General features: G+C 36.2%; 1 protein-coding gene across 3 annotated transcripts in view; it reads right to left on the reverse strand.

Moving 5' to 3' along the window:
- Window positions 1–605: 605 nt before the first annotated feature.
- LOC126832345 (ATP-dependent translocase ABCB1) overlaps window positions 606–17455 on the reverse strand; it is a 52390-nt gene continuing 35540 nt past the window's right edge. For all 3 annotated transcript variants that reach the window (XM_056103209.1, XM_050563096.2, XM_050563098.2), the window contains 8 exons: window positions 11963–12046; window positions 11428–11631; window positions 10579–10820; window positions 9039–9201; window positions 7984–8175; window positions 6887–7093; window positions 6232–6378; window positions 606–4978 (listed from right to left, as the gene is read on the reverse strand). In XM_056103209.1, coding sequence (XP_055959184.1) covers window positions 4775–4978; window positions 6232–6378; window positions 6887–7093; window positions 7984–8175; window positions 9039–9201; window positions 10579–10820; window positions 11428–11631; window positions 11963–12046 — 1443 coding nt within the window. In that variant the 3' untranslated portion in view covers window positions 606–4774. The remainder of the gene's footprint in view (window positions 4979–6231; window positions 6379–6886; window positions 7094–7983; window positions 8176–9038; window positions 9202–10578; window positions 10821–11427; window positions 11632–11962; window positions 12047–17455) is intronic.

Genomic DNA, 17455 nt, shown 5'->3' on the forward strand with positions numbered 1-17455 from the left:
CTTCTTGTGATCGACTGAATGCGGCAGGTATTTCTCTGCTTTCTTTTTCCATTATTATGTACGACAGTCAACCTGTGCATGAATTAGGGTGAGTATTTCATCCAACAACCCCGGGGTGGTGGTGGTGAGGGAGTGGTCTAGGTCGCACAATTGTGAAAATTACATCGTCGTAGATGAGATTAGCGCCCTTTTCTGTGGGTTTAGATAGAAAGTGGAACCGATTTGTGAATAAACAAGCGGAATTGGGTTTATATAAGTCAACATATTTAAATATCATGTAACTTGACGTATTCCACATCAAAGCGTCCAGTCATTCATAAAACAACCCACGTCGCTAACACATGGTTCAATTTTATTTTAACAATTTGCATGCATGTAGGGGTCTTTAACAGTGGGAGGAAACCGGGGGACCCGGAGAAGACCCACGAAATTGGACAGGCGACCCTACCTCTTGTCACATAAAACCTGAGAATCGAAACCCAGCCAGTTGACTCAATATGACAGACCTTATGATACAGCGCGCACGTGCTAACCATTCGCCCCACGCCCCCCCAAACTATTTCTGACTAAGGCCCCGGTTTTTAATTAGACATAATCTATGAGAGTAGATTATATAAACTTTATTTTAATATCTGCCAATAATTGACAAAAAACAAATAAACATCTTTCTTAATAAGAAAAAATATATAATTTTTTGATTACCGGTACAAAACAAGATATGTAATAAATTGTCTAAATTATAACAACTGGTAGTGATCTTAATTAATATTCAGACCCTCCAGAATCATATATGGTGTAAAGTAGAGAGAGAGACACACAAACTAGGTCATTTTGGGATTTATTTCAATAATTCGCTTGTATGTAGTGTGGTCTTTGACATTGGGAGGTTGTAGATGGGAATCGAAACCCTGCCACTTGATTCAATGACAGACCTTATGATCAATAGATACAAATAAATATTCCAACAAATAAATGTTTTACTAGAGACAGTCAGATAATATGACATGTCAGACGGTCCAGTAACATTATCACATAGGAGTAACAACTTCAACATTCAAAATTAACACAATTGTAATTTAAATGTTGAAGACCTATAACAAATGAAATGAAATGGGGTTTAACATCCTACTGTTCTGCACTGACTGGGCTAATGAAGACGAATTGATGACATTTAACACAAGTTTACCTGCAATATTATGCTTCTTTTATCACTATATCATTATCAATGTGGTTAGTGTGCTTGGTATACGGAACAATTTCATATCACACAAGTGGAGTTTGTATAATTTTTTTTTTAAATAAAAAGGTTTGCTTGGACTTTGACAGTATGTCTTACTATCTGGTTCAATGAACACAACTAATATATTGGTACTATCACCTACGTCAATCAGTATAAGGTATAATCACATCAAGTTATAATAAATTTATATTATCAAAACTAAACATTAACTTATCAAGTGATAAACATAAAAAACATTATTAACAAAACATAAAAAGGCAAGAATATCTGAAGAGAAATACAGTTATATTAAATACAACCACTTTGGATATGTGAACTCTCCTGTAAAACTAATTCTCTTTCCTGATACTGATGAAAATAATAATAATATATCCTGAACATATCCTTAACTATCTTAAAAATCGTTGACAAATTGTCATTTTTCTAAACAAATAAATACAGAGTAAATAGGGTTTAAAAATAAATGTTCCACATTATTAGGATATTGTAAGACATAGGTTATTTTGGGACTAACACATGATTGTATATCCTTATATTTACTCAATCTACAATATAAAACAATAAATGCTTTGTAGTCAAATATCACAAAATTTTGCACTGTACATGTAAAACCAACTGTGGATAACTGATATCCTGATTATATTAGACAACGCTTTTATTACTGGGAGTCAGCTTACTGGTCACTATGGTGATCAGTCTACTGGTCACTATGGTGATCAGTCTACTGGGCACTATGGTCACCCAATTAAAGATACATTATGGGAGATATTTATAGAGAGTTGGTCATTCTTGCTATAACAGTTCAAAAGTAGATGATGAAAGAAGAATATATTGAAACATTCAGTCAAATTACTTTATTCTGAACATAGTTATCATCGTTGTAATATTTGCCTAGAAATGGTAGCGAAATGTGTCTTCACCGTCGCCGAACGTTTGATTGACAGGCGTTAACTCCACCTACATATCTCGATTATCAAGTAAAGTTTTCAATGGCATACGGAAACGCTTTACAGCGGCCTCGCTAAGTACACTCTACCATTTATCCTCGATCTTGATGTATTTTCATCAGGTTACCCCTTATCTGATTTAATCAATTAGTGAAATCCTATTTAAATCCGAGCTGTAGCCGAGCCATCCGTGGGTCTACAGAGTTGATTTTGGTCTTGTTGTTTAAATAAAGATCTAATTTATAATTTCTATAACATCTGAAGCCTAAATTAAGACTTGCAATAATCAGATTTAGCTCTTGCATAATGCATGTTTAAATGAATACAACCAAATAAATCTAATTTAACAGATAAAGTTTCCAAAATACATTGATTTGTAAGAAACTGTGTAAACTGGTTTAATTTTGACAAATACCCCAGTGCAACCCTGTGATTGTTCCCAGAACAAATAAAATTATACTAATGCAATGAGGATATGAAACATTGTGTTTATACAAGCTGCTGGTATCTGAGAATAATTTAAACACCAAATATGGGGAACACATAAACAGAACAGTAGTTTTATGTATAATCATTGAGTGCATTAACCCTTTAATACTTAGACTGTCTGTAACCACAAAAACTAAGCACTCTTTAGATTGTCTGCTCTTTAGACTGTCTGAAACCACCCAAACTAAGCACTCTTTAGACTGTCTGACACCGCTCAAACTAAGTGCTCTTTAGACTGTCTGAAACCACCCAAACGAAGTGCTCTTTAGACTGTCTGAAACCGCTCAAACTAAGTGCTCTTTTGACTGTCTAAAACCACCTAAACTAAGTGCTCTTGCTTTAGACTGTCTGAATCACGAATAGCTACTAGTAAATATGAAGAGCAGAGCTATTCACATCTCTCTGGTTCTTCAAGGAACCAGGGGATCTAAAGGGTTAACTGGGGTAGTCAACATTTACATGTACGAGGTACTTAAGGGTTAACTGGGGGTAGTCTATATTTACATGTATCAGGGTCTATAGGGTTAACTGTGGTAGTCTATATTTATATTACCAGGGGATCTAAAGGGTTAACTGGGGGTAGTCTATATTTACATTACCAGGGTCTAAAGGGTTAACTGGGGTAGTCTATATTTATATTACCAGGGGATCTAAAGGGTTAACTGGGGGTAATCAACATTTACATTACCAGGGTCTATAGGGTTAACTGGGGGTAGTCAACATTTACATTACCAGGGTCTATAGGGTTAACTGGGGTAGTCAACATTTACATGTACCAGATGCTAAAGATTTATAAGCACAAAAATCACTGGTTAGTTAAACATAAGAGACCTTGTCACAACATCTTGTTATATATACATACACAGCATGACAAACCACGATTGTAGTGTTTACAAATATATATATAAGAATTAGTTCACCAAAAGCCTTTGTCAGTTTCAGGAAAAAGGTGAATAAGATTTCATTCCCTTTAATAGGCTCTAGTAACAAAACATACAATTAATTAATAGATTCTTGTAAAAAAACATACAATTAAAAATAAAAATAAAAAATAATATCATCACAAATATTTTCGCAAATGATGTGATGACAATGGTATTTTGTGAAAAGTAGTTTGCCCATTATTTAAGCTTCCGCACAAAATCTGTCCACTGGTTTGCGAGAATGAAAACGTCATCTAAATATATCTGAGTGAAACATATGTGTATGGAACTAGTTCAAACATCCAGTTTAATATCATACAAAGATAGGTTGCCAGGCAACAAAACATACGCCCACAGCAGCTAAATCGTCCGGGGAGTCAACAAGAGTTGTCGCATATTTTTACTTTTTTCGGTAATTAAACATTTATAATACACTAAAATCTGATAAAGAGTAACAACTAATTAAGAAATTAACAGAAAACCATTTGAATTTGTTTGGTTTTTATAAAGTTCTGCCCCATGCTAATGTTTAGTATAGAAAACTTTTAACATCATAGATTTAGTTGTTCAAGTCATAAAAATTCATTGAAAATCAATATACTTGTTCGTCTCAAGACCTTAAACTCTGTGTATCAATCTGAAGTCAATAGGCTCCTTCGTCTCATGACATTAAACACTGTGTATAAATTTAAAGTCAATCTGATATTAACTTTAGCCTCTAGAGCGTCCACAAGATTTTTCAAAGGGATAAAGGGCCATAACTCTGGCAGTAATTATCGGAAATCGCTAAAAATCAATAGGCTTCTTCGTCACATGACATTAAACACTGTGTATAAATTTAAAGTCAATCGGATATTAATTTTAGCCTCTTTCAGCGTCCACAATATTTTTTGAAGTGATCAAGGGCCATAACTCTGGCAGTAACTATCGGAAATCGCTGAAAATCAATAGGCTTCTTCGTCTCATGACCTTAACACTGTGTATAAATTTAAAGTCAATCGGATATTAACTTTAGCCTTTAGCGAACGGACGGACGGACGGGGGTGACGACAATATACGACCACATTTCAATGTGGGCGTATAAAAACATGATGGCTGTTCTATCCATTCCACGCACAAAAAAAAGTAAAAAATTATCCATGTTTCGTCTTTTTAAAGGCCAATTATAAATATGTTTAATTCCCACGTTTATGTTGAGCCATGTTTAACTTATAATAAAAACCCTGTTTTGACATGAGTTCTGAATGTGTTCCCTGTTCCGTTACTTCTCCATGTCGTATAACTACAATCTTGTTAGCGTTTTGTATTGTTGATAGACGATGAGCGATTACTATACTTGTTCGTCCTTCCCGTGCAGCATCTAAAGCTTCCTGTACAACCTACAACATAGATAAAACCATATCAAATAAATGTCTGTCATATTCTAAATAAACTAATCTCAATCAATCAAGATGGCTTGTAGCAACATTTTTTGCAAAAAATTATTTTCATTAGCACTAATGATCATTTGTGTCACCACGATTTTTGTCAGAATCATCATTGATGTATTCATCATTCGTGTTGTCATCAGCAACATCATTCGTGTTGTCATCAGCAACATCATTTTTATGAAAGTGACAACAGTTTTTCATTATTGAAATTTTAATTTAAAAAAGTTTTATTACAAAAATGCTGCACACCATGTTCTACTTTTGCAATATCAACCATTTTTGTAAGAATATAACTTAATAGCAAAAATGGTTGAAACAGGATTTATCACTATTACCAAATAAATAATTAAGGAAAAGCCCAAGCATTGACCTAATTAGAGCAACATATTGTTCACAAGTAAATCTCTTTGTAAACCAATATTTACACTACTGGTACAAACGTTTATATCTCAGCTTGATAAATCACATTTAATCATATATTATTATTACCAACAGCTAATACACAAAATCCCTGAAACAATCAGGGGATTAAGTCATAAATATTTGAAACAGTGCACTAAGTGGAGTTCCCAAGAGTTTCATTGATATTTTCAAATTAAATTTTAAAAAACTTCAAAATCAAGAACTTTGATGCATTATAAGGAATATTGATCATTTATGACTCACAATCTTAAAGGAGCTAAATCGCTTACATTTGGGACCTAGAAATTGACACAAGTGGGTCGCAACTCATATAATACTGTAATATGAATGTATATAAACTGATTTACATTCAATGGTTTCCGTTTTTACTCTAATTTCAAATCAGTTATGTTCCGCGAAATAAGCCCGCAGTCTCAATCGAATGCAAATTTCTAGGGCCTGGTTATTCCAGTCTACATACGCCGTTTGGTTTGGTGCAATATGTCTAGCCTCGTTCCTCGAGTCTTTGCTAGAACTGGGGCTGAAACGCATTATGGTACACGATTTGTGTACCAATGGCAAAATGTTTATTTTGTCTTAAATATTGGATATCAGAAGCCCATCTTTTTCCGGTAAGATCACAGCATCAATGTTTATTTAAATTCACAAATAATTTGCGTTATCAATGTTGAAGATTTTAGATGATACTGAGTTAGAGACTTAGCTACTTTAAATAAGCTTTTCCACCAATTTTTTGCATTTTTCGTTTTTTATTTTAGCATCAAACTAACTCAACCCACCTTTTCACTTTCTGTATCGAGGGCCGATGTAGCTTCATCCAGCAGAAGTATTTTAGGATTTCTGACCAGAGCACGAGCTATGGCTACTCTCTGTTTCTGTCCACCACTGAGTTGTCCCCCCTTTTCACCAACTTTCGTATCATAACCCTAGAAACAGAAAAATAAACCCAAAACTTTTATTAACATCTTCACAGGGCATTAAATGAGCGATTGGCTATATATATCACAGCTACACACATGACCGATTGGCTATATATCACAGCTATAGACATGAAATATTAACTATATATCACAGCTATATACATGACCTATTAACTATATACATGATCGATTGGCTATATATCACAGCTACATACATGATCGATTGGCTATATATCACAGCTACATACATGACCAATTGGCTATATATCACAGCTACATACATGACCAATTGGCTATATATCACAGCTACATACATGACCAATTGGCTTTTTTTACAGCTATATACATGACCAATTGGCTATATATCATCTGTAGAGGTTGATGAATGATCTGTGTTTTTAGGATTCAAATTGAACAGTTGTAAAATCTATTAGCCAGAATATGTAGGTTATTTTTTACCAATAATTTAATGAGTATTTGACACGGGGCCATCTGTACAAGGGATATAACTTACTTCTGGTAACTCGGCAATAAACGTGTGTATGTTGGCTTTTCTAGCGGCAGATATAATCTCATCCATGGGAACAACACGACTATTGTCTCCGTACGCGATATTCTCGGCAATACTACGATCAAACAGAACAGGCTCCTGGGATACGATGCCCATCTGTCCTCGTAACCACTGGATATTGAGATCAGCTATATTATATTTATCAATTTTCTGAAAGAAACAAAAAAATCATTCCACATGAATTCTAGTCAGAAAAGAACCATTCTAATTGTCATAATACAAAAACATTTCGTCCTGTTTTCAGTAGTTTCCTCTACCTTTTTTTTGTTTTGGTTAGTTTCTCCATTTTGGTTGTTTTGATTGTTCACTTCACTTTGATTGTTTGGGTTGTTCACTCCACTTTGGTTGTTTACTCCACTTTGGTTGTTTTGGTTGTTCACCCCACTTTGGTTGTTTGGTTGTTCACTCTACTTTGGTTGTTTTGGTTGATCTCAAAAATTTGTGAAAAATCTAATTTAAATATCCCTGGTGGAAATGGCTTTAATGGTTGAATTTCTATCATCCATTCTTTCTACACTAACAGCATTCTGTTACACATATCGTCTATATATTTCTCAGTTACCAGTTGATAGGGTTATTTCAGTTGTATTTACCAATTGATATGAGTTATTTCTGTATACAATCGTTAACATGTCCATAATCTTGTTGTTTATTTATGATTATATTGTCACTTTGTAAAGTGCCCCTGAACATGTTATATGAAAGGGCACACTATAAATATGTAATAATAATAATAAAATTATTTATGAGCTGATATGAGTTATTTCTGTTATATTTACCAGCTGATAAGGTTATTTCTGTTATATTTAGCAGTTGATGGGCTCATTTCAGTTATATTTAGCAGTTGATTGGCTCATTTCAGTGAAACTGATTGACTGGAGATCTTACATACGTGTCAATTTACACTGTCGTAAAATCACCATTTCAAAGAATAAAAGCATTGATAATCATTGGTTAACAAAATACACCCAAAATTGACCGTCTAGCTATAGATTGAAGTGAAAAACGAAACTGAACAGAAATGTTAAAATATAACATACCACAACACCTGACTCTGGGTCGTAAAATCTTTCTAATAATTGAACAGTTGTTGATTTCCCACAACCACTGGAACCAACGAGAGCCAAGGTTTCTCCAGGATTAACAATGATGTTTAAACCTTTTAAAACTTCAACATCTGGACGGGTTGGATATCGGAATCGTACTTCGTTAAACTCAACTTGACTTGTAATCTGTAAAACAAACAACCATTTAACCACCAGATGCCAGGCAAGATACACACACATTTGTAAAAGATGGACAGAAAACATGTTAAAATAAAATGCGATTTTTTGTACAATCAGGGGCCATTATCCAGGAAGTTATGGGTCAATATGCACAAATATTGAAAGGAACCGAGAGCTTTTGGATATAAACATACACTTTAAGTTTCATCAAATAGGAGCAGCAATTTTGTCCCGCAGGGGCTATGACATTATATGTCCACATGAAAATGTTATATACAATAATTAATAGAATACAATATCAGAAGACAATCGTTTTATCTAACGTTTCGTCAGTAAAATACTAACATTGGATAAAACAATATTTTTTCAATATTGTATTCTAATTATTATTGTATATCAAAATATCTGAATATATCAAATGCTTCATTTTGACTTAGTCAAAATTGATCCCATCAAACCGTCTGTTATTGGTTTGTGTTACCTGTTTCTCACACGAATAGAACAAGATCCACGAATGACAACTTTAACATGTTATAAGTAATAACCATAGTTTTAACACTGAAGTGAATCGACCCACGTCCATAGATCGTGTCAGATTGCATGTCCATAGATCGTGCCAGATTGCATGTCCATTGATAGTGAAATAACCACATGTTCATAGACATAGAATGTGTCAGATCGCATGTCCATAGAATCTGTCAGATTGTATGTCCATAGAATATACAACTGGGAGAGAGTGTAGCTTATTCAGAATATACCTGGAAGAGTATTGAGAATACACCTGGGTAAGTACAGCATATTCAAAATGCACCTGCCGGGCGAGTATTTAAAATATACCTGAACGAGTATAGCATATTCAGAATACAAACCTTGGATGGTTTCTGTCCATCTTCACTTTCAGAATTAATCTTTGGTTCTTTATCGATAAGATAGAAGATATGTGAGGCTGCTAACTGGGCCTTGGACGCATCAGGAGCAAAACTACTTGCTTGTCCCAAGGCCATAGCTCCGAATACAATAGCTCCGAATACCCTGAAATAACGGAGAATAACACCCTTGTAAGTCATTTAAACATAATTCTACACAAATAATAAAATTATAAACAACTAGATTAGTCTGGGACATAAACAGGGTCATTGTGTGCAGGAGTGTGTGTGCAGGAGTGTGTGTGTAGGAGTGTGTGTGTAGGAGTGTGTGTGCAGGTTAGGCAGGTTTCTCTACTCCTTGTCCTATATACACAATGTGTACAGATAACATGCTGTATGGCCCACCAAGCCACTGTTAACTTCACTAACTAATAGTATCAATAATTTGTCTTCTTTTACTACTCATTTATTTTACATCTCCAACATTCTGTACTGATGCAATTCCAATCGATTGTGAGTCCTGAACTACTGGATCATGTTAAGCAGGGCTGCCGATAACCAGTATCGCAGCGCCATTTGCGATACATATTTTGTCCGTTGCTAATCAAAAATTAAAATCTAACGTTTTTGATTCGCAGTAACTGCGAATCATTAATATGCCTGCCATTTTGGATATTGACAGAAAGATTATCCACAGTTTGAAGACTAGGAGGCTTTCTCAACACTTTCAACGTGTATAAAATGTCAAATAAAATTTTAGAAACAAAACTGAATTCTGTGTGACATTTTCTTCTCGGACTACCCAGACGCAATTCATAATACAATATGAATGAATATAATACGGGGACATAACTCTATGAATAGGGACTATTAAACCGGAAATAGGGAATCAAGTAGTACCACTCACGTTGCGAGACATGTCAATTTCAAGTAATTATATCAGTATGCATTTTGAAAGCAGTAAATCCAGTGTATCCCCCACGTATTGTAAATAAAATATAACAAAAATAAAAACATGTTAACGTATTGTAAAATGATAAATCAAAGTAAGAATTCCCGTAAAATATTATTGCACGTTTGTCTAGTTGATCGATGTGCGCCCGATTGAACAAAAATAGTAATACACGATAAAAAGCAGACGAAATTGTTTTCTAACAAAGATTTCTAAAGTAACGAAGAAATAATAATTAAAATGAGTGGGGCATCAGAAGACACTGCCAAGAATTGGCTTCAGACATAAGACCTAACCAAAAGTTTACATCACATTCACAAATTGTCACAACTACATGTGGCAGTGCTAAAAAAAATGGAAGAATGAAATCTAATGGTAATTAAAGTAATATCTAGTTATTTAGGTGTTTTATGTTGAAACTGAAAAACTGCTAACCAATTTTTAGCTTTGCTAATCAAATTTGGCAAAATTGGACTTTTTAATTAGCAGTGCTGCTAATCAACTGTGAAAAATTACCGACAGCCCTGATGTTAAGCCCCACCCTCTGACTCACAGATGCACACACATATATATATATATAGCGATGTATACCTGAAAACTTCGACATAGTTCATTTCTCCTTCTTGAATCAAGTAGGCACCAAAGTAAAAGGCAGCTGCGTATGCAAAGAAGATGATTGCGTCTGAAAAACCATAAGCCAATCCGACTAAATGTGCTCTCTTCAAAGCATCCTTATATGGTTTTAACAGTTGATTTACGTAAAGTCGATGAAAGACAAGTTCTAGAGACAGAGAGACAACTGTGCGAATACTTTCGATAGCTTCAACAGCAACCTGAAATAGTCAAAGACAAGGATTTATCTATGGCCACCTAATCAACATCAACCATTTAACGATCAACATTTATTTACAGGGACATGTTTGAGATATTTACAGGGGCATGTTTGAGATATTTACAGGGGCATGTTTGAGATATTTACAGGGACATGTTTGAGATATTTACAAATAAATGAACAGGCCCTGAGATCACGAAACATTCTCAAACTTAAGTTAAGAATTTACTCAAAATTGTTCACCTTATTTTAATTAAAATATAGCACTTTATAAAACTTTTGTTGTTTTAATGTATCAAATACATCAATATGAAACTATGTGTAAAGTTTTGTGTCTCTGCTTTGTAAACTGATTATGTCACATAATTTGTCCATGCCAGGATCCCCGCCCCCCCCCCAACTTTTACCACTAGGGAAACAAGATCAAAGTGATCCATGCCAGGAACCCCCTCCCGCCCCCACCTTCAAAACCTCTAACACTTGGAAAATAAAATCAATGTGACCCACGCCAGGACCTGCCTCCCCAACCTGTATCACTTGGGAAACTATTCAATGTGATCCACCAATATTTCATACCGATATTCAACAATATAACTATTGTATCTTACCTTTCCAGCACCTTCCAAAGCCTCTTTATTTTTACCAGCCACCCCGGCCAAAACTTTCATCTGAATAGCACCAGCCAACATAATAAACGGCACAAAGGCTAAAATAACCAGAGTTAATTTCCATCCATAAATAAAGGCAATAACTATAGCTGTTAACATGGCGGCCACATTCTGGAACACCATTCCAAGTCGTATACCAGTTGCCTGAAATAAAACAACAGTTGATTATCAACAGGTGCAACAAGTGATTGTAAGATAATGATTTTATCACATTTCCCAGTTTACAATACTGTACCTGCTCCGACTGTTATGTGCACATGGATCTTGGTTTTCTGTCCCATCTGTACAACTATGTTTCCCCAGGCCAGACCCTCTGTCCTGCACCACAGAACTTTCTCAGGCAACACAGGGTATCAATCGTAGAACCTCCACCAGTATTGTCAGTTTGCAAGGAATCAGTGTGTTTGAGAATAAGACTTACCCCCTGAACTAGGCAAGGAATCAGTGTGTTTGAGAATAAGACAATAAAACTTACCCCCTGAACTAGGGAAGCTTCCGTTGATAATTTGGTAGTCAAGATTCCAGTATTATTTTTCTGATCATCAAACCACGAGATTTCCTAAGACAGAAATAAATACATATAAAAACATCCCAAACTTAAAATAGCTAAGTCTCTAACAAAAGATCATCCAATGTCTTCGACATTGAAAACACAAATTATTTGTCAATTTAAATCAACATTGATATTGTGATCTTACCAGGAAAAGATGGACGTCTGGATATCCAATATTTAAGATAAAATAAACATTTTACAATTAGTACATGAATGGTGTATCATAATGCATTGCAGCACCATTTGTAACAAGGGACTCGAAGAACGAGGCTAGAAATATTCCACAAGTCATGTCAAACGCCGACGCCATATTCTTATCTGGAGAGCATGCGCAATAAATACTATCGGTGTAGACTGGAATAACCAGACACTAGAGATTACCATTCGATTTAGACTTCTGGCATATTTCGCCGAACTTAAGGTATAGTCCGATCGTTAATGTAAATCTGTCGGCTTTTCGGGTAGAAATCGTGGAATAAGCTTTATTTTGTAGGTTTTGATGTTTGATTACAAAAAAACAATGTTGACATTTTTTTGAGTAGGTCTTCACAGTATAGGAGGCCATTATTTGAGGGTAGCCATTTTCCGATAATATTCCAAAATATTTTTTATTTTCACCATGTTATCGACATATCAACTGTGATTTGGCAATGTATTAACATTGGCAGCATTCATGACTATATCTCAGATTGTTTTCCATCATTTCATGATTATATTTCCAAGATGGCGCCCATTTTTAGCGGGATAATCGGTCGATGTGCTGATTTCGATTAAGTAGTAGTGTTTGGTATCAATATATATGTTTTCGGGGTCACAAATTACATTCCTGACATTAACAAACTTGTAAAATGATCACATGTTCATATACTTAGCATATTACCAAGATGGCGGGCATTTTTGGCGGGAAAATGAGACGATGTGCAGATTTTGATTAAGTGGTCGTGTTTGGTGTCAATATATATGTTTACGGGGACGCAGAATCAATTTCTGACATTTACAACCTTGTAAAATGATCACATGTTTACATATTTAGTATATTTCCAATATTTCTGCCACTTGTGGCAGGAAAATCGGACGATGGGTTGATTTCGATTAAGTAGTTGTCTTTGGTGACAATATATATGTTTTCGGGGAGGCAGATTCGATTTCTGTCATATACAACTACGTAAAATGGTCATATGTTCAACAATTTAGCATATTTCCAAGATGGTGGAAATTTTTCTAAAGTAAAGCCTATTCCTGGCATGAAGGCAAAAAGAGCAAAGCAGCAGCGTGGTGCTTACGCCACGTGCCCATCATGCTCCTGCAACGACCACACCAAACGCTTACTACAAGATCTTTCTACGCTCATGGCCAAGATCTGGCTGCGCGAAAAGTGTTCCTACCATGATCTCGCGGTTACCAGTCAGATCGGGATACTTTCTCACCACACTCCAGTGACATGCCTACCATGCGTATGGCGTTTTCTCGTCAAGCTTATAGAGACTGTGCCATGCTCACCCGTCCTCATTCACTTTCAAAGCAGAAAACAACCAACAGTCAAGCAATCAAGAATATTTCATAGTTTTCTTGAGATTTCCTCTTTGGATGCTAGACTGGAGCTGATGTACAAGGCTCAGTATCTTCCCTATATATACATAAAGGTCGTAACAGCATAGCAAGCATATGGCCAGGAGCTTCGTTCCAGCCTGGCAGCAACGTGGATGATAGTGGTGGGGACGTGGCTGTAAATGAAATACTTGCTAAGAAGCCCTCATAGCATAGATTATGTTATCAACTGACTTCCAAGATGATTGTAGAACGAACATGTGGAATGATATTGCCCTGGAGTTCAACTACAACATTGTTGGATAATATACCTAATGGGTAAACTCGGCACAGGCTTCCAGGAACATGGTACAAGCTTATACATAGCAGAATTGGATTCAGAAACCTTTACAGTATAATGTGTTTAGAAAACGTTCTGCCACAAACAAAAATATGCTGAATGTGTGAACATACCACCATTTCACGCAGTTGTAAATGGCAGAAATCGAATCTGCGCCCCCGAAAAACAAATATTGACACAAAAACGCGACTACGTAAACGGAATCAGCACATCATCCCGTTTCCCGCCCGACATGAAAGCCATATTGGAAATATGCTAAATATGTGAACATGTGGTAATTTTACACAGTTGTAAACGGCAAAAATGGAATCTGCTCCCCCAAAAATATATCCTGGTACCATAGACGACTACTTATTCAATATCCGCACATCGTTCCATCTTCCTGCCAAAAAAATGGCCGTCATATTGTTTATGTGCAAAATAATCATTTTACACAGTTGTTACTAACCGAAATGGCTTCTGTGCCCTTGAAAACATATATATTGACACCAACGACGACTACTTAATCAATATCAGCACATGGTCCTATTTTCCCGCCAAAAATGACCGCCATCTTGGAAATATGCTAAGTATGTGGACATGTGATCATTTTACAAGGCTGTAAATGTCAGGAATGGAATCTGTGGCCATGAAAACATATATATTGACACCAAGCACTACTACTTAATCGAAATTAGCACATCGTCCGATTTTCCACCAAAAATGGTCGCCATCTTGGAAATAACAATCTGAAGTATAGTCATGAACCCTGCCAATATTAATACATTGCCAAATAAATAAGGTGAAAATAATAAAATACGTTGGAATATTATCGCAAAATGGCTACCCTCAAATAATGGCCTCCCATACTATGAAGACCTACTCAGAAAAAATGTCAACATTGTTTTTTTGTAATCAAACATCAAAACCTACAAAATAAAGCTTATTCCATGATTTCTACCTGAAAAGGGGCCACACTATATACCGGAAAACACCGGAAAACAACCGGAAAACAACCGGAAAACACCATTTTATACTGAATACCGGAAAACACCGGAAAAACACTAAATACCGGAAAACATCCTAAATACCGGAAAACACCCTAAATAGGTAACCCGGAGCCTGGTCCTCTGTGTGCGGTTTTGGACCAAGTGAGCGCCAATGAAGGAAGGTCAAGGTCATTACGATGTTCGTTTTACAAATAGCCCCCCCCCCCCCCAAAAAAAGAAAAAAAAAAATTCCGATTTTTTTTTCTCCAAAATTGTGTTGATGCCTATTATGTTTTGAATGTTTTAAAAGACGCAATCAGTCTACCTCCATCATTGACCATATTTTATTTTGTATTTTAATTTTAGTTTTCAGTAAATTTTAGTAGATTTCAGTGTTTCAGTATTTCAGTAGATTAAACTGAGGGCCCCGTTATATGCCGGTTGCGCCGGTTTAGAGATTCTTACCAGTAACGCTGGCATCAGGGTGGTACGAATTAGTGGAAGGCACGATTAGGCCAACTCCTCCCTAGGTAACAAAAAATCGCATCATAAAACAGTAAGTATCATCAAAAGCAAGTTAATAAATCTCGAGTTGAAGTTCCAGGTTTAACCGCTATGTGTCCTAATCACCAAACGAAATGGATGCCACACAATTCTCAGACAGGCTGTAATCTGAAAAGTGTCTATCCTTTCCAAGAGCTAACCATCTCGTTGGAAGGGCTAAAAATCTACTTGTTTCTGAGCTTACTTTCATTCCAGGGTCAATATAATCACTTGAACCATAATAATATTCAACATATTCCATCATATTCCGAGGGCCGCACAGAGGATTTTTTTCTGGATTACTTTTCGAGCTTTTTTCCCCAACTCGTTGACCAGTTTTCCTTGAGAAAACCATAACTTTCTCCCAATTGTCCATGAGAAAACTACATATTCTATCTTACTGCATTGACGGGAAGTGTTAAGCTGGACGTCTGTGAAAAGAGTTGATCGATAAATTTTCAAGGAAGCAATTGTTGTTTTTGTTTGTGAAATAGAGGACTCTCGCCGATGAGGCTACTTTCCCCCCCCCCCCCCCCCCGAGAACCTCAGGCAACCAATTTGTTTTATGTACTACTATCGTAATAAAACATTACTTTGTTAACCACTTCCTGGTGGCTGATCGAAGACTTACACCGAATGCGTATTCGGAAAAAAATGTCCCTGAGAAAATGTTTTTTTCCGACAATCGATATTCGATATGTCTTCTCTTGCACAAATTATGCTGCACTGTGTAAGAACTTGCATCCTTTGATCTGAAGATTGTAGATGGAAAAGTATCATTTGCACTATTTCAAAGTAAACCTGCATTTTCGTATATCATCCCGTAATTTGTGATTAATGATAATGACTGTGGAAATAATATGGGTTGAGGAAACGAAACGAAATGGGGTTTAACGTCCTACTGTTCTGCTCCTAATCTGGGCTAATGAAGACGGGCATACGCCATACAGTGTGCTATGAGGGAAATTTTGCCCGGACAGCGGCACTACGACCTACTCTTATATCGAATTCCAACTGCCAAGGGATCTTTTACGTGCACGCCAATGTGTACACGGGATCTCGGTTTTTCGTCCCATCCAAATGACTAGACAGCTTTCCTTGTCAGCCCCTCCGTCCTGCATCACTGACAAGGGAGAACCACGCCGGAATGGGTTGAGGAATGGAAGATCTATGTTCGTCACATGACTGGACAATTCCACCACCGTCCCACCCTGTTGATGATCCCTCCCAAAGCGCCGCGGCGCGGCGCGGCGCGCTCTCTAAAAAAATCTCGAGCACAGTTTACTCTTCTTCTAAGTTTTCCAGTAGCTATTTAGTAACCCGGAGTTTGGTCCTCGTGTGTGGTTTTGGACCAGGTGAGCGCTGATGAAATAAGTTCATTAACATACAAGTGAGCGATCGCCTACGGTCAAAGGAAAATTTCTTTTCAGATTTTTTTTAACAATTTCTTCTCCCAAATTTCTCTCAAATAAAAATTCAAATTTTTTTTCCAGTATTTTTCTCTGTAAAATTATTTTCTACGGAATGTTTTTTTTTAAAACGAATTTTTCAAAAAAAAAACGAATTTTTTTTTGTGACAGAAAATTTCTTTCGTCAAAAAATTTTTGGAGAAAAACAAATCGGAAATTTTTTTGGGGGGTGGGTGGGCTATTTGTAAAATGAACATCAGAATGACCTTGACCTTCCTTCATCGGCGCTCACTTGGTCCAAAACCGCACACAGAGGACCAGGCTCCGGGTTACCTATTTAGGGTGTTTTTCGGTATTTAGGGTGTTTTCCGGTATTTAGTGTTTTTCCAGTGTTTTCCGGTATTCAGTATAAAATGGTGTTTTCCGGTTGTTTTCCAGGTGTTTTCCGGTATATAGTATTGCTGCCCGAAAAGCCGACGGATGGGAATTAGGTAACAAACCGAATCCGACTAGTATTTTCAAGACAATTTCATACAGATGAGATTATCATTTTTGTCATTTGAGGGTTCAAGCTCCACATCTAATGAAACAAGAGAAGCATCCCAAA

The sequence above is a fragment of the Patella vulgata genome, chromosome 9 (assembly GCF_932274485.2).
Source record: "Patella vulgata chromosome 9, xgPatVulg1.2, whole genome shotgun sequence".
In the NCBI taxonomy this organism is placed as follows: Eukaryota; Metazoa; Mollusca; class Gastropoda; family Patellidae; genus Patella; species Patella vulgata.